The sequence below is a fragment of the Eschrichtius robustus genome, chromosome 15, assembly GCF_028021215.1.
Source record: "Eschrichtius robustus isolate mEscRob2 chromosome 15, mEscRob2.pri, whole genome shotgun sequence".
NCBI lineage: Eukaryota > Metazoa > Chordata > Mammalia > Artiodactyla > Eschrichtiidae > Eschrichtius > Eschrichtius robustus.
The window spans coordinates 19,722,946-19,741,082 of record NC_090838.1 but is presented as its reverse complement, the minus strand read 5'-3'; the positions used below and the strand labels follow the sequence as shown (position 1 = coordinate 19,741,082).

General features: G+C 47.5%; 1 protein-coding gene across 3 annotated transcripts in view; it reads right to left on the bottom strand.

Annotated features, from left to right (window-relative positions):
• The window catches only part of EFR3B (EFR3 homolog B), an 86,820-nt gene that overhangs the window by 29,017 nt on the left and 39,666 nt on the right, over positions 1-18,137 (bottom strand). For all 3 annotated transcript variants that reach the window (XM_068564706.1, XM_068564704.1, XM_068564705.1), the window contains exon 4: positions 11,481-11,631. In XM_068564706.1, coding sequence (XP_068420807.1) covers positions 11,481-11,631 — 151 coding nt within the window. The remainder of the gene's footprint in view (positions 1-11,480; positions 11,632-18,137) is intronic.

Here is an 18,137-nt window from a genome sequence, read left to right as displayed (position 1 = left end):
CTGGTGGGGTGACCTTTGAGTGGGACATTTGACTTCTCTTCTGTCTTGGTTTTCCCACGTGTGAAGTAAGCAGCCCAGTTCGCTACATTTCTTTATTTTTTATTGATGCTATATCTGCTTCAAATATGATGAGGCAGCTTAAGATAAGATTATGTGTATGCAAGAGTGCATGCATTTCAGAATAACCAAAACAAGACTGAAAAAGAAAAGAGGCCAGTAATAAAGGAGAAACAGTCAAACAAAGACTTTGTCCCTAATATATAGTGACTGTGTAAACCCAAATGTATGTCAGGAGAATGAATAACCGAACTTCATGGTCACTGGTGTAGGAGTTTATGGGCTAATAGCAATGATGTTTAGAACATATATGTATCAGGTACTACCCTAAGCATTTGACATACATCAGCTCTTTTGTTTCTTAAAATGACTCTAAGTTAGAGAGATATTATTATTCTCATTTTACAGACAGAGAGACTGAGACCCACAAATGTTACATAATTGCCCAGGGTCCTGCAGGAGAAACCCAGGTCTCAACCACGAGCCTCTCCAACAGAGCTCTGCCCAGAAAACCTCCAGCTCTGTCCCTGCTCCTGGCTCCCTCTAGCGCCTCAGGCCAAATGACCCAGGAAAGTTGCTCTGGGGAGGCGAGGGTGGTGGATATTGTCAGGGAGAACAAACAGAGGATGAAGAAGCCGCCAGAGGGGACCTTAGTCTAGCCTTTTTAAGAGGGCTGCAGGAGTGAGGCCACTGGTTTCCAAACACTGCGGTACAGCAGTCGAGGGGACTCCATGACCATGCAGATTTCTGCCACAAGCCCCAGACGTGCTGAGTCAGCCTTGGAGGAGATTCACCTGTTAGATGGTCTGAGGCTCACGCTTGAGAAACACAGCAGGATCCCTGACAGGCAACCTGGCGGCCTCCCTTCCCTCCGGCCCCCCTCCCCACGCTGATATTTCACTGAACGATTCCTGATCTCTGTGGACGTGACATCAAGCCTCGTCAGTTTTTTTTTTTTTTTGGCTGCGCCACGTGGCTTGCAGGATCCTACTTCCCTGAGCAGGGATCGAACCCCCGTCCTCGGCAGTGAAAGCACGGAGTCCTAAACAGTGGCCCGCCAGGGAATTCCCAAGCCTCTTCACTTTCAACCTTGACTTTCCCCTTCCTCCAGTGCCGTGGAACCTCGAGCAGGACTGGTGGCCCGTCAGGTGGCATGGCCGGAGCCCTGTTCACGCCCAGTCTGCTCTGACTGTTTTCCGCACTGTACAGGCTGCTGAAGATTTCAACTACGACGCCCTGGCTGCAAGGTTAAAATGGAGATTACAATCAATTTTTTTTAATTAATTAATTTTATTTATTTATATTGGCTGCATTGGGTCTTTGTTGCTGCATGTGGGCTTTCTCTAGTTGCAGCGAGCAGGGGCTACTCTTAGTTGTGGTGCGTGGGCTTCTCATTGCAGTGGCTCCTCTTGTTGCAGAGCACGGGCTCTAGGTGAGCAGGCTTCAGTAGTTGCGGCACGCGGGCTTTAGTAGTTGCGGCACGTGGGCTTCAGTAGTTGCGGCACACGGGCTCAGTAGTTGTGGCACACGGGCTCAGTAGTTGTGGCTCGCAGGCTCTAGAGCGCAGGCTCAGTAGTTGTGGCTCGCAGGCTCTAGAGCGCAGGCTCAGTAGCTGTGGTGCACGGGCTTAGTTGCTCCGCGGCATGTGGGATCTTTCCGGAACAGGGCTTGAACCCATGAACCACTGCACCACCAGGGAAGCCCCAATTTTTAAAAAATGGAACATTCTGTGACAGCCACAGAGGTAACGCAGGGTAGAAAACACACATGGGGATTCCTTTCCTAGAACCACGGAGGCTTTTTTCTAGGCTGGCCCAGCAGTCACTCCTGAATCTCCCCCAGCTGGGCCAGCCACAGCTGCTAAGCTCGCTGGAAAATTCCCTCACTCCTTTCTCTCGTGACTCTCTGCATCCCCACATTTTTACTCTTCTATAGTCTTCTTCCCTGGAAACTTAGCTTTGAGTCTCCTTCTCAAATTTCGATTTTAACAGGATGGTGCTTCTGTTTAAGTGGCTATGCCCTCCTACATCCGCTGGGCCCACAGTCAGACGGCGTCTCCTCACTCAGCTCCTTGTCACCTGTGTGACTGTGGACATCGTTTAACTTCTGAGCCACTGTTTCCTTATCTGAAAAATGGGGGTGATGGGGCCTATGCCACGGGGTGTCGCCAGGGTTAAACGAGGGGACGGATGCAGAGCCTGCCCGGGGAAATGCTCAGGACCCTGCACTGCGGTGAGCAAGGTGACAGGGGCCTTTAATGGTCTGCTCATCAACTCCGGTCCTCGGCTCTGGTGCAGTGTGACCCTCGTCCTTTCCAGCCGGGCCATCACAGAGGAGGAGCCCAGATGGGCAGCATGAGCCATGCCCGCGACCATGCAGGATGCCGGGGGCAGGTGTGAATATGGAAAGAAGGAAATGAGTTAACAGCCATCCCAATGAACTGGTGCCCGAGGGTGGGAGTTGAGGACGGTGGCAGAGGGCAGGGGAGTTGGAAGATGAGGGCCAAGCCCCCTGAAGCACCATTCAGGAACCGAAGGTTCCCATCCTAGTGCCATAGGATGGGACAGAGCCCAGCACTGAGAGACAAGGAGGTGGGGCTTGATGGGAGCTCGGGCAGCCGGCACTGCAAGACCGGGAAGATGTGGCCCAGCATTTGTTTTCATCTCTTTAAAATGCATATATCACCTCCTAGGAATGTGAATGAGGTGGAGATAATTAAGAAAAGCTCCCTGAGTTCCTGAGATAACAGGAACTGAGTGAATTCAAGGCTTATTGTAAGTAAGGTTCCTAGTTCTAAGAGGCTTAAACTTTTTACGGGTCCGGCAGGATTCAGCACCGCACAGTCGTGGAACAAGCGTTTGCGGGGCGATGCACAAATACACTCAAGACACTGCTTCACAGACAGCACTCGACTCTCCACACACCTGCCGCTCCACTTCATCCGAAAAACAATTTCGCATATGGTTATTGTGAAGCACGTTTGCTTTGTTTCGACTCATACTTTGTTCCGTGGGGAGCCTTCAAAATATTCCTTGAAGAAGCTATTTATAGACACGGGAGTTTGTGTCTGGAGGAGCCACGCCAGGCCCCGTGCCCCATCTCTCACGCCACGTGTGGATGGCAGCACTATGCGACAGAAGGAGTTAACGCCTATATTCTGAGCAATAACAACATTACATATTTCTACGGCACTTGCAGCTCAGGCATCATGTTAGTTTCCCGGGGCTGCATGCCTCCAGTCTCTGCTTCTGTCTTCATATTGTTTCCTCCTTTGTGGCCAATCTCCCCCTGCTTCTCTCTTATAAGACCCTTGTGATTGCACTTAGGGCCTACCCGGATAATCCAGGATAATCTCTCCATCCCAAAACCCTTAACCTGATCACATCCGCAGAGACCCTGTTTCCGTATCAGGTGACATTCGCAGGTTCCAGGGATTGGCACGTGGACATCTTTTGGGGGACCATTTTCCAGCCTACCGAAACATCCACTACCTGACATAATTTTTGGCAAACCAGTGAGTTTAATAGGAGCGATATTGCTCCCATTGTGAAGACGAGGAAACTGAAGCTCTAAGGGAGCCGCTGAATTATTTCAGGTCAATCCGCTTGTGACAAGTGGAGCTGGGGCTCAAATTGGGGAATTCTGATACTTTGATGCTCTCTGCCCTCCACCAGTGGTTTTTAAATTTTACTGTGTATCAGAATGACCCGGGGAGCTCATTGAAAATGCAGACTTTTGAACCACCCCAGGCCTGTTGAACAAGACTCTCTGAGGGTAGGACCTAGGCGTCTGCATTCTGAACAACCCCCCCTGCCCCACCAACTCCTACCCTGGAGATTCTGGGGCAGGGCATCTACAGACCCCATGTCCTTTGTTCTTTTACTGGAAAGCTGGACCAGTAGCTGTGGAAATGATCCAAGGCAGGCTAGGACGGAGAAAGCTTAAGCAGTACATTTCGGCCTCCTCCTGTCCTTGGTAACGGAGGCCAGTCAAGGCTGGAGAGATGGCCACCTCCTTTGAACTGGGGTGGCTTGGGGTTGAACCAAGGGGTCCATCTCTGAGGCCCGGGAGGCTGAAGCCTCCAGGCTCAGGCTGTCGACCAGCTAGGCCATTGCCTCGCTCTCCAGGACTCTTGCTCTGTTACGAGATCTGGTGATGAGGCGGCACTTGATGCCATCCAGAGGGACTGAACCCCGTTTACTACATTATGGGTGGCACCAGGGCTAGTAAAAGAGGCAACATTTGGTACCAGGATCTCTGAGCATCCTTGGGAACCCTTGGTTTGATAGCTTGTCAGGAGGAGCTTCCCTTCCCTGAGTCTGAAAGTATGACAGCACAGATGACCTGCCCAGATGACCTGGTCAGGGAACGTTGGCCTGCAGTATCCCCATGGGGGCAGCTCCGAGGGAGCCCACCTCAAGCTGCTCCTGAGTCCTCCAGGGCTGACAGGAGGAGGCCAAAATGGAAACTTTGGTAATTGTGGCTCAGAGGATCAAATCCGGGGGACCTGGTCATGGGACCACACCCACTGTAGGAGTCCACTTGGGAAACACGCCCAAACCTGGCTGAGATGGGGTTGAGACTCTAGGGTTTAAAATAGAGCCTTTATCCCTCCTATTAGAGGCAGAACAGTGTTATGATTATGAGAAGGGGTTTGGAGCCAGAATGCATTTCTGAATCCCACCTCCCACTTAGTAGGAGGCTGATAGGAGGCACGTTTCTTAAGCTCACCATGCTTCGGTCACCCCATCTGTACAAAGGGGCCAGCAAGAGCAGCTGCCTCATAGGCTTGGTATGACCAGCCCATCAGAGTTAACAGTTATCGCCTCATTTTTCCCCCAGTGGATTTCTGGCTTGCTGTCAACACTCCATACGTTTTCACTGGGCCCATTTTACCTGTGTGACTCACTAATGTTTTAAACACTTGATACAGCAGGAACTTCCTGTCTACTTCACCCCTACCATTGCTAGTTCATACCTTACAAATGGCTTTTGTTAAAATGCTACTTGCCTAATGCACAAGATTGTGAAATAATAAAGTTGGGGTTTTTTTGTTTTATTTTTGTAAGATATTGCAATGATGAGGAAGGTCTCCATAGCAACAAACTGGAGACTTTGAAGATGTGACACTTCAAAGGCCAAGGGCACCACTAGGGCCACCCTTTCAAGACCAAAGTTTCAGCTCTTCATATACAACAAAGGGTGCCAAGTTTGCTGGAGGAGATCACCAACCCTCTGGCACAAGCAGGAAGAAGACATGGTTGTGTGAAAACTGAGAGTTACTAAGGGGCTGGGTCAATAGAGAGAAAGCAAGCTCCAAATATTGACATTGCAAAACCAGCTCTCCCCAGGTCTGGAGAAGAAGCTGAGCTGGTCAGCCTCACTTTAGCGCTAGCCAAGTCTCTCCAAGCAGAAGTCAGCCTTACCCTCTTCTGTAGATGGGCATTCTGAACCCCACAACTCCCTGCCATCAACAATAGAACCACAGTGTAAAATACTGGGCATAGGGATTCCCTGGTGGTCCAGTGGTTAAGACTCCACGCTTCCACTGCAGGGGCCGCGGGTTCGATACCTGGTTGGGGAACTCAGATCCCACATGCTGCTCAGCACGGCCAAAAAATAAAATAAAATAAAATACTGGGCATAGAGAGAACCCCAACTCTTTCATGGTAGGACTGCAGGCCTTTTCGCTGTGTTAACCTACATAAGGAAAAATGGGAACAGTTGTTCTGCTGCACTAAGATGAACCCTAGCTGGAAAAGACCTTGTAAACCACATGGTTTTGACTTTAACACCCCCTACCCCGTTCTCCCAACTGCTCTTGTTTATAGCAACTCCCGGGAGCAGTTTTCACTAAAGCCAGAGGAACAGTCCTACTGTGTGTGACATGATCGTGCCCTGCAAATTGCCTGCCAACCTGGGCATAGTGATTCCCTAGACCTAGGACATCCTCCCCTGTCTACCCATATTACGTCTTTCCTCCTTCAAGATTCTTTGCAAAACTGACTGTGGTTTTAAAAACTCCTGGGAAAGCCCAGTCTTGCTGCCCGAGAAGGTGATGCCCCTGGTCCCTAGTCCCATGTGCTAGCCAGCCTCCAAGGCCTGCACTTGGGAAGCGCAGACCTAGGGAAGCACTGGCTGCCTCTGCTCTAAGATCCCCAACATTTGCTGGTGCTGACCCCCGTGACCTGAGCTGTTCCACTGGCATCACACTTCTGCCCTGACCTCCCTTCATGGAACCCGCTTCTAGCCTGCTGGTCTCCAGCAGTGCTGATTTCTGTCGTGGTGTGGAAGATGAGAGAATTTCTAGTCTATAAATGACAAGTTGCAACCACAAGAGTTGATAAAATTGTCCAGAGGGAGCATAGAGAGTGAGAAGAGGACAGAGCAGCAACCTTGGAGACCACAGACATTTCATGGCGACATGGAGAAAGAGAATCGTTGAAGGAAACTGTATTAGTTTCCTATTGCTGCCGTAATAAATCACCACAATTTAGTGGTCTAAAACAACACAAATTTATTACCTTGCAGTTCTGGAGATCAAAAGTCTAAAATGGGTCTGCAGGGTTGCATTCCTTCTGGATGCTTCCAGAGAAGCATCTGTTTCCTTGACCTTTCTAGCTTCCAGAAGCCACCTACATCCTTTGGCTCCTGGCCCCCTTCCTCCATCTTCACGGCCATCAGAGGAGCATCTTCAAATCTCTTTCTCTCTGTCTCTCATCTTCTGTCTGACTCTGGTCCTCCTGCTTCCCTCTTATAAAGGTCTTTGTGATACATGGGGTCCACCTGGATAATCCAGGATAATCTCCTTATCTCAAGATCCTTAACTTAATCATATCTTCAAAGTCCCTTTTGTCATGTAAGGTAACATGCACAGGTTTCAGGCATTAGGATGTGGACATACTTGGGGGACCATTATTCAGCCCACCATAGAAACACAGAAGGGTGGGCCAGGTGGGAAGAGCTGGGATGACAGGGCCAGGAGGTCAAGGGAGTACGAAGAAGGTGCAATCAACGGGGAGAAATGCCACCAGAGATAGAAACATCAGCTGAAAAATGAGTGAGGAATGGGTTATTTGCGTGGTTTCCACAGATTTCTAACTGCAAAGACAGAAAAGTACTTTTACAGTGGAGAGAGCCAGCTGTCACTACCTTAACCTGGGATGGCACTTAGCCTCCATAAAAGTGGGGTACCAGACACTTGTGGTCCTTTTGGGATGCTCAGTGCAGGACCCAGCACTCCCCGTGAAGTGTTATGCCTCCAAGTATTTAACTGCATCCAATCAAACCTTCAAATCTAATTCTAGTCTGCAGGAAGTATAAGGGACAGGAGAGCAAAACGAAGGACACCACAAGGAAATAATCAGACAAACCCAGACTGTGGGGCATTCTGCAAAGTGGTGACCTGGTCAATGTCATGAAAAACAAAGAGGGGCAGGAGAGGGGTTGGGACTGGTTAAGAGACATAAGAGACATAGAAAACAAAGTAAACACATGATCTTTACTGAATCCTGATCGGAAAGACAGCAATACAAGACAATGTGAGGACCATTAGGGAAATTTTAATTTGGACCAAATATTTTTTAAAAATTAGAGAATGATCGTTAGTTTTGTCAGGTAAGCTTAAAGGTACTTTGTGGTCATGTAGAATGTAATTTTGTTGTTTTCTTTTCCTTGGTTGTTTGTTTCTTTCTTTATTTTTACACTGGAAGAGACCTGAACTTATAGTTAGACTAAGGGAAGGAACCAGAAAAAGGGAAAGGGTGGAGACATGGAGAGAGAAATAATGGATTTAAGGAGGTTCCTGAGGAGAAGGGAACCTTTTGGAAGGAAGAAGATGGAAGCAAGTTGAGGGACCCCCAGCTGGCAGCCCCCATTTTCTCAGTGGGCAGAAGAAGGCAAGGCCACCTCTGAGACTGAAGAAGCAGATTCGGGATGGTCCTTGAGGAGAAAACAGATCTGTAGCGACCACTGAGAGGATGAGGGGCAGTGGTCAAAGAATGGATAAGGAGCTGCCCTGAAGGCCCAAATCAAAATTTACAGCACGCATCTGTAGAGGCCCCAAGCCTCGCGTCATGCGGTTTTCTGCGGCGGTTCTCTGAGCAGGCGCATTAGGGCGGAGAAGGCAGAGCTTGGCTGCAGCAGGTGGATGTGGAGCGTGGCTCCCACGGGCCCGGGAGGGAGGCCGAGAAAGGGAGCCTCAGCCGGAGCTGAACCTGGCAGGGAAGGGAAGGCAGCGGGAGGTGAGGTCTTGATGAGGGATGGGGCGGGGGGATGGTGAGAGAACATGAGGGGAGGACAGAGCCTCGAGCAAGTCACAGCCCCCCTGCTCTACTGGAGGAAGAGAGCCTCAGGGTCCCGCATCACCCCAACATGCCGCAGGAAGCTTCCCTCCCCTCCCAAAGGACTTGACTTCAGGTTGTGGTGCAGTGCAAACACAAAGGCCTGCATGCGAGGATCTGAGACGAAAGCGCAATTTTTAAAAATTCAGGTAAAATTCACAAAACAGAAAATGAGCCCTTTTACAGTGCACAATTCAGTGGCATTCAATACATTCACAATGTTTTGCAACTAAAGCAAAACCCCAAAAGGAAACCCACTTCTTAGTCATTAATCAGTCACTTTCCATTCCTCTCCCTCCCAGACCCTGGCAAACACTAATCTGCTTTCTGTCATTATGGATTCACCTATTCTGGATATCTCATCTAAATGGAAATATAACATGTGACCTTCTGGGTTGTTTCCACCTTTTGGCTATTGTGAACAGTGCTGCTATGAACGTTGGTGTACAAGTATTTATTTGAGTATCCATTTTCCGTTCTTTTTGGTATATACCTAGGGAGAATTGCTGAGCCATATGGTAATTCTATATGTTTAACTTTCGGAGGAACCACTAAACTGTTTTCCGCAGTGTCTACACCATTTTACATCTCCGCTAGCAACGTACAAGGGTTCCAATTTCTACACATCCTCACCAACATGTCATTTTATAGGATTTTTTAAAATATAGCCATCCTGGTGGGCGTGAAGAGGTATCTCACTGTGGGTTTTTTCCGACTTGCATTTCCTTAACGATTAGTGAAGCTGAGCATCAATTCATGTGCTTTTTGGCCATTTGTGTATCTTCTTGAATGTCTATTCAAGTCCTTTGCCCATTTTAATTGGGTTTTCTTTTTGCTGTTGAGCTGTAAGAGTTTTTCGTATATTCTGGTTACTGGACCCTTATCAGATATACAATTTGTAAAAATTTTCTCCCATTCTGTGGTTGTCTTTTCACTTTCCTGACAGTGTCCTTTGATGCACAAAAGTTTTTAATTTTGAAGAAGTCAAATTATCTATATTTTCTTTTGCTCCTTTTGTTTTTATTGCCATATCTAAGAATCCATTGCCAAATTCAAGCTCATAAAGATACACCCCTATATTTCTTCTATGAGCTCTATAGGTTTAGCTCTTACATTTAGGTCTTTAATCTATTTTGAGTTAATTTTTATATATGTTGTGAGGTAGGGATGAAAGTACAAACTTTAAATCTGTGATCCTTCATAATAATTTTATTATTTACACTAGGCTAATATATTAGATTGTTTATGTAAAGGACCTTGGCACTCTCAGATTTAATATTTTCAGTTTATCCTCACAGAGTGACCTCAGAAGGTCAGGGCACATGGTCATTGCACTGTCCCTAAGACACACATTTGGACCTCTCAGGCAATAAGGCAGGTGTGCAGAAGCAAATCCCTAAGCAAATAATTGAGCTTAGTTGGTTCTGGCTCCCCCTCATCCCCTGACTTTCCTGGTCCCTCACTGTCATCCCAAGTTCAGATATTCTCATTAAAGACCTGAAAGCATCACTTAAATTAAAAAAATTATACTTTACTGCATATGATGTGCAGGAATGGGATTAGCAAAACCGGGCTTTTTGCTGACAAGTTTTACCATAGCTTCAATCCTTGGGGTGTTCAAGTACAAGCTGGATAAAGATCCATTAAGGATGAAGAAAGAAAGAGAAAGAAGGTTCCAGGCTTAGAGAGCTGGAAAGAGCATCTGGTTGAGGGACACCACTAGCAAAGCCTGCCTCTGAAGCTGAACTCTGAATCTATTGCAATTATCTGACTCAACTTACTTATAAGCACCTCTCCTTATATAATCTCCATCGTCTGCAGTATGGTAATCATTAGTCAACTGCTTTCTTGCTAATACTGTGACTCACTGTGATGGGGAATCTAGGAATTTGCAGGATTCTGAATTTTCAAGGCTGTAGCTAACAAAATGCCTACCCTAGGCCAGGATGTGATGTAGGGAACGCTAGAGCTGGCAGCCACATGCTTCTATGTCTCCCCCGCCGACCCCTGGGGAGATACCCTCTGGATGCATTGATGACTGGTTTAGTTTCCATGTACATGTTCTCTTCTAGACTATAGTTATCTTAAACAGGGCAAGTGAAACAGTAACTGAAGCTGTTGCCAGGGCAACATGACAAAAGAATTTACCCTCAGCTACTGTATATGTAATTTATCAAAGGCAGCTGGCTCACAGAGAGAGGAAAGAGGGGAATAGGTTGTTAGTTTTGGTCTTTGAAAGAAGAGTTGAAAGACTATCTTCTGGTTAAATCAACTTAAGTAGAACAGGAAAGCAGCTGTGACCTGTGCAATAAACATTCAGAAAAGTCAGGTTGGGAAGGCTAAGAAGGCAAACCTTAAACTTTTTTTTTTTTTTTTCCTGGTGATATTTGTAAAATAGCTGCATGTCAGGGCTTTTAACACCAAGCTGCTTGAAGACCTGGAGCTGAAAGTATTCCCTGAAGGGGAAGGAATAGAGAGAGAGCAAGAAATGGAAGAGAACAACCGGGATATTCAAGTATGTTAGATACATACGAAGCTGGGAGTTCTTGACACACCTGATAGCTCTTCTCTCCCAAAACCATAAGCCCTCATGATAGCAGCCACTTGTACTGAGACCAGTTACATTACAAAGCGTGGACTGAGTTCAAGCCACTCTGGGTATCAGTGAGAAGCCAGGCTCATGAAAGATAACCCGCTCGAGGTTACCCAGCTAGGAGAGGGCAGAACTAAGCCAGAAGCCCTGTTTCCTGCTTCCCTGTGATCTTCCCACTTATCTGATCCCTCTGTCCTGTGAACATCAGTTTATTCTGTCTTCGGAAGAAGCACAACCTGGACAGCTTTCAAAGTATGCCCCATGGAGTCAGGGGCCAAGCTTTGAGGGCACTGGGTACCCCCTGCTCTCAAAGAAATACCTCCCTCTCTATTTTTACATCTATTGGGGCCTCACCTAAACTTATTTAAGGGAAAAATCATTTTTAAAAGTCAGAAACCAAATAGGAATGGATCGTAACAATGCTGACCCAGAGGTTCTACACCCCCTCCCCACCATTCCCACTTCCAAAGCCCCTTGGGCCTTCTTACCGAGTTGGTGCCAAGGATCTGCAGGTTGGGCTTCTCAGACTCAAGCAGCTTGGCCACCATCTTGAGGAAACTCTCCACGAAGAGGTTGATGCTCTGGCAGTGGCAGGCCATGAGCAGCTGGTCCAGCGCCTCCATGGCGATGCACACGTACCTGGGGAAAGCAGCACCATTGCCATCACTCAGCCTCACGTTGTTCCGCCCCCACTGCATGACTGGGGCGATCTAGATGGCAGTGCAGTGACCACCTGGGCAGCAGCCAGCTAACGCAGCTCTTCCCCAGGTTGCTGATGACTGGACAGTTGTTCCAACAAGTGCTCACTCCAGCCCAGCCCTGAGAAGCAGAATGAAGCAGAGCTGGAAGGGAGCCTAGAGATGAATTCATCCAGCCCCTTATTTTATGAATAACATGAACATGAGGACAGACGACGTATACCATTTCATAAGGAAATACAAGCAGAAAGAATTGATGCCCAGGAGAGCAGCTTCTGAACTCAAACCCAGTGAGGTCAGAGAATTACTCAATCAAAGTCAAGACGTGTTTGTTGACACTGTCCTCGTCAGTGCAGGGGTGTAAGGATGAAGAAGTCCTTTAACTTAAGGAGTCTAGAGTGGGAGGGATAAGATAAATACACAGATATCTCCTCTAAAGGGAAAATAAGAAATGTTACCAAAAAAATGACATCCCACGAGGGTTCCAAAGAAGGAAAGAGGCTCTAGTAGGGAGGAAGAAAAGAACTTAATGAAGAAAGTTTATGAAGAATCTGAAATGGGCCTGAGGACCAGCCAACTGCAAATGTTAAGGAACATAAAATTGCAATTTTTGTATTTGAAGACCTCAGGAGTTCTATAATGAAGTACTACTCAAACAATATGGTTGACAGAGTTACCATGTTTGGATGACACTCAGCTTGCCCAGGGAGCATTTTTACCTCATGGAGAATAAGATAGACACAGAATGAAAATTCTTTTCTCCTTATGAAGAAGGTGCTCTGTGTCAATTCTAAGTCTCTAACTACTTAATTATTCTAAAGACTAAAACCCAAGTGAATATTTTCACAAACTAGGAACACACGACATCCAATGGTGAAGAGATGCCCATCCCATTTTTTGACAACCAAATGAACACCTCTTTATATTTCAAGCAAACCCTAATAACCTCTATCCTTTATTCACGATTCTACTTTTAGAAGCAGCAAAAACGAGAGCTGAACCTTCTCCTACCTGCCAGCCCTTCAACCACATGAAAACAACAATCTCATTTACCATGTTCTTATCTTCTCCATGCTAAAAATACCCAGCCCTGGGAATTCCCTGGTGATCCAGTGGTTAGGACTCTGCGCTTTCACTGCTGATGGCCCGGGATCAATCCCTGGTTGGGGAACTAAGACTCCCACAAGCCTTGCAGCGCGGCCAAAAAAATAAAATAAAATAAAAAATAAAAATGCCCAATCCTTTCCAGACTAGCCTTTGCAGGACAACCCCCAATTACTGTCTTCTTCAATGCCTCTCTTAAATCCCAAGAAAAAGGTCACAAATCAAATTCCTACTGAGAATCAGGAATACACATCTAAGCTCAAACCCAACATTCGTTCCATGATAGTGACATAATGAGCATATGGTCAGGTAAGGCACATCATGAAAGATACATCCCCTACTTACCAAGCATTTGCATTCTAAAGAAAGCAAGGCAGACATTCATAGAGAAAGGTTATCTTTTAACTTCTAATAAGGGAGACTTTGCAAAACTATTCTGGTTAAAATCTTTACAGTTTTCATTAAGGAGTTAGGTGTCTGGGGCAGAATGCTAAATGTCTCCCCTGGAATCTATTTTTGCCCTTTTCACTAGTCATTTAGAAGTTTAGCTGAGCTGTGGCTGCTCGCTGGGAACATTTCCCAGCCTCTCCTGCTGCTAGGTGAGGCCACATGACTTACATGTTGCCATTAAAATGAGAGGGAGTGATGCAAGCAACGTCAGCACTGCTTGCTTAAAAGACAGGATTATCCTCTGGGTTCTCTCTTCCCTCTTCCTGCTGGCTGCAGAGTGGCAGCAAATGGATGGCCAGAGGTGAAAGGCCCGGATGACCTCACGGAGCAGAGCCCACCAACCCAGACTGGACTATTGCATGAGAGAGAGAAAAAATATTTCCATATTGCTGGAGCCACTGTATTTTCAAGTCTCTTTATACCCTAAATAACACAAGTGTCTGATAATCAGGTTTAGGAGTGCTTTAGAAACTTGAGGGCACAAATAAAAGTGAATCCTGAGCAATCCAAAGCAACTCAAGGCACTGCCCTCACAGGAAAGAGAAGTAAGGGCTGAACATGACTCCATCCTGCAAGAGGGGAGATCAGGCAGACTCCATGTACTCGGAGTGTGGCTCGTGTGCCCATTACAGGGTGGTGATCCCTCTACTCATAGAGCCATGTGGAACACAGGAAGTACTTCCTGATGCAAACAAAATGCAAGCAAGGTAGAGTGAGTGGAGAACTCCAAACCTACCTGGGTGCTAAGGAGTCAGGCTGATGCCTCTTAAGTCAAAGCAAGTAGCAAAAGTCCTCCTTTTAAGAAGCTGCCTAGAGGGACTTCCCTGGTGGTCCAGTGGTTAAGAATCCGCCTTCTAATGCAGGGCACACTGGTTCGATCCCTGGTCGGGTAACTAAGATCCCACGTACTGCAGGCAACTAAGCCCTCACGCTGCAGCTACCGAGCCCACGCGCCACAACAAAAGACCCCGCGTGCCACAACGAAGATCCCGTGTGCCACAACTAAGACCCGAAGCAGCCAAAAAACAAATACAAATTAAAAAAAAAAAAAAGCTGCCTAGTGTCAGGTTTATATGTCATGTATATAATAGGGGATGAATTAAAAGATTTATTCTTTATGTTTTGATCCAAATCATATCTCTTTGAAGGTTAGGCAGATAGTACAAGACTCTTGATTAGCTAGTCTTTGTCTTTGTTTTAAAACAGAGTTTGGTTAAATAAAAAGAATGCACAGGAAGCATGACTATAGGATGATTTCTGAAGATACTACAAAACCACAACACAAAGCTCCACAAAGCTCTCGTGGCAGCCACTCAGTTTCAGACATTGTGCATCTGAACTGCCTCACACATAAGCCAGCTTTGCAAATCCATGTGTATAAAAGTAACAGCAGTCACGACGTTTTCTAAATGTCCTTTTTTAAAGACATCAGTCACCATTTCTTCAGTACCCTTGCCCTAACTTCTTTACCAAACAACCATAAGTAAAACAGCCTCTCTACTCTGAAATTTTCCTTCTCACTTTTGCAAAATGTTTATTTCTTTTATCTATATGAACTGAGTCAGCTATTATTATTGTTTAATATTATTAAATTAAAATATTATTAAATATCATCAAATAGCTGTCTCTGGGCACATTCACAAATGGATCTGGTCATGCTCTTATCTACAGAGCGTCTTTCAAATACAAAGGCAGCACTGGGTGTTTGGGCTCCTTTGGTGAACTGGAGCCACGTCCCTCCTGCTCTGGAGGGCCCGCTGGTCCTCGATAGCCTTGCCCTTCACAGGATGTCACAGCCACAGTTCAGCATACCTGTCGTGCCTTGCAGACCCAGGCCTGGCATGTTCTGGGTCCACTGTATAGGCCGTGAAGCAGACTGATTCCTGCAGGGTTGGGGAAGCAGCCTGGGCCGGGGCCCTTCCAAAGGGACAGGTTTTCCCTGCAGAGAAACCTGGACACATTCTGGCAACCAAACATGGCGGATGGGAAGTGGGAGCAGGCAGCATGGAATTCTCTTCTGTGAATCATCCCAGCATCCTTCTGCATGAAGGGTTTCACCATTATTTTATAGAGTTTAAATGAGGGAAAGGAAGGGGCGGGGTGGGGTTTGGCAAGAGAAGAAACCAGAAGGCCTCCCAAACCCCAGAGCTTAGATTGCTGCTTTTCCCTTTCCTGTAAAAAAATTCCCAGAAAATCCTGATAAGGAAAACCATCCTTTGCTAGCCAGAAAAAAAAAAAAATTGGCTACTGACCAGGAGTGGAAATTTTGATGGAAAGTGAAAATTATGGTAGAAGTGAAACAGAAAAGTAAAAAAGTTTAAGGCCTAGTTCTCTGAATACACACTCCTTCAATCCCCATCTTTGATCCCAACACTAAGGATGGAAGGATTATAATTGCGAACTTGAGCTTTTCAAAGTATCTTAGAAGATTAGAAGTCAATGGGCTTTGGAACCTCCTGCTCGCTGTGTTGGTCCTATCTTATCATAACCTTCCTGGGTACATCTTATCCATTAAGTCTATACTTTCAAAGGGAATAGAGCACGGGCTTCTCAGGGTAATGTCCACTTAACAGGACTGGGGCCAAATAGGTTAGTCTCAGCAGAGATCTGTTCTGGGCTTGGTATCCTGAAAGGAGTCCAGTGTAAATAGGTCTGAGAAACTGGTCTGGGCTTCCCTGGTGGTGCAGTGGTTAAGAATCTGCCTGCCGGGCTTCCCTGGTGGCGCAGTGGTTGAGAATCTGCCTGCCAATGCAGGGGACACGGGTTCGAGCCCTGCTCTGGGAAGATCCCGCGTGCCGCGGAGCAACTGGGCCCGTGCGCCACAACTACTGAGCCTGCGCGTCTGGAGCCTGTGCTCCGCAACAAGAGAGGCCGCGACAGTGAGAGGCCCGCGCACCGCGATGAAGAGTGGCCCCCACTTGCCGCAACTAGAGAAAGCCCTCGCACAGAAACGAAGACCCAACACAGCCAGAGATGAATAAATAAATACATAAATTTAAAAAAAAAAAAAAAAAAGAATCTGCCTGCCAATGTGGGGGACACGGGTTCAAGCCCTGGTCCGGGAAGATCCCACATGCCGCGGAGCAACTAAGCCCATGCGCCACAACTACTGAGCCTGCGCTCTAGAGCCCGCGAGCCACAACTACTGAAGCCCGCACGCCTAGGGCCCGTGCTCCACAACAAGAGAAGCCACCGCAATGAGAAGCCTGTGCACCACAATGAAGGGTAGCCCCCGCTCGCTGCAACTAGAGAAGCCCGCGCGCAGCAACGAAGACCCAACACAGCCAAAAATAAATAAATTAATTAATTAAATTAAAAAAAAAAAAGAAACTGGCCTGACTGGGTAGTTGGAACAGGATGGGGAAGAAAGGAGCTGGTGAGGACTAGCCCACCACAGGGGCCCAAGGGAGAAGGCAAGAGCAGGGCACGGACCACAGCAGCAGGTGATGACCAAGGATCTTGGATCCACTAGTAGGGCTTCCCAGTAGGTGAAGAAGGCAGAACTCAAGGAATCTGGGATGGATTGGGGTTCACAGGCAGCAGCTGAGGTCAGGAGAGGCTACTCAGCAGGTTGTAACAACAGGAACTCAGGGTCATGGGCCAACCAAAGCAGAAGGTGAGTTATAACAAGTGAGGAAAATACACAGGGGGCCTGGTGCTTAGGAGTGAGGCAGGAAATACCTTGAATTGAATTCCAGAACAGGCAGCTGCTGCTGCTTGAACACCTTCCACTCAGTCAGGAGTGGGCTTAGGAGCCTCCAGGAAAGGAGGAACTGGCAGTCAAAGTCTGAGAACCAGACTTGGTTGGAGAGGAAAGCAGATCTAGGGTCAGAGATGGGAACCAGCACACAGAGAGAGGGGGCAGCTTTAGCAGGGCCAGTCATTGCCCAAGAATCACTCAAAGAACCTTGACAAAGAACCTCTTATTCTGGGCAGTCTGAATGTATTTAGTCATGTCCCCACTGCTGGACAGAAACTTCTGGGTTTTAGGAGCCAGAAGTACGGGTTGACCTCAGCCAAGGGAGGGAAGGATGAACCTCCTCATCTAGTAGGAATCTGTGACATCTCTGTCTGAAGGGTCAGCCCCGTCCTCCAACCAGGTTCAGGGTCCTTCTGGGGACAGTGTATCTCTTGGGAGCCCCACCAGGTCAGTTCCAGGGTCAGTCTCCACAGGGAGTAGCCCACCCCTCTTTGGCATGGGCGTCTCCATCCTCCAGGCACTGGGGAACCTGACAGATTCTAATGTGGCCTTCTGAATGTGGTCATTGCTCCATGCTCATTGTCAGCTGACCCTGAATCTCACCCAGCACTGCCGTTACCTCCCTTGCTCTCCAGTTTCTAGGGGTGTTCTAGCAGTTGGGCTGAACTGGAAGGAGAAAAATATGAAGAATTCTCACTTTTTGCTGCTCTGCACATCACTGCCCATTATGGCCCACACTGAGGAGCAATACCTTGAAATTCGTATCTTATCCTCTCTCTGCCCACATTTGGTCATCACCCTTGATGCTAAACACATACGAGCAGAGGAGGGTGGATCTGCCACTGGGTCCAACACCCAAGGTTCACGCACACATGGTCAAACCATAAACACAGACACCGGGACTTCCCTGGTGGCGCAGTGGTTGAGAATCGGCCTGCCAATGCAGGGGACATGGGTTCGATCCGTGGTCTGGGAAGATCCCACATGCGGTGGAGCAACTAAGCCTGTGTGCCACAACTACTGAGCCTGCGCTCTAGAGCTCGCGAGCCACAAATACTGAGCCCAAGTGCCACAACTACTGAAGCCCGCGTGCCTAGAGCCTGTGCTCTGCAACAAGAGAAGCCACCACAATGAGAAGCCCGCGCACCGCAGCAAAGTGTAGCCCCCACTCACCGCAACTAGAGAAAGCCTGC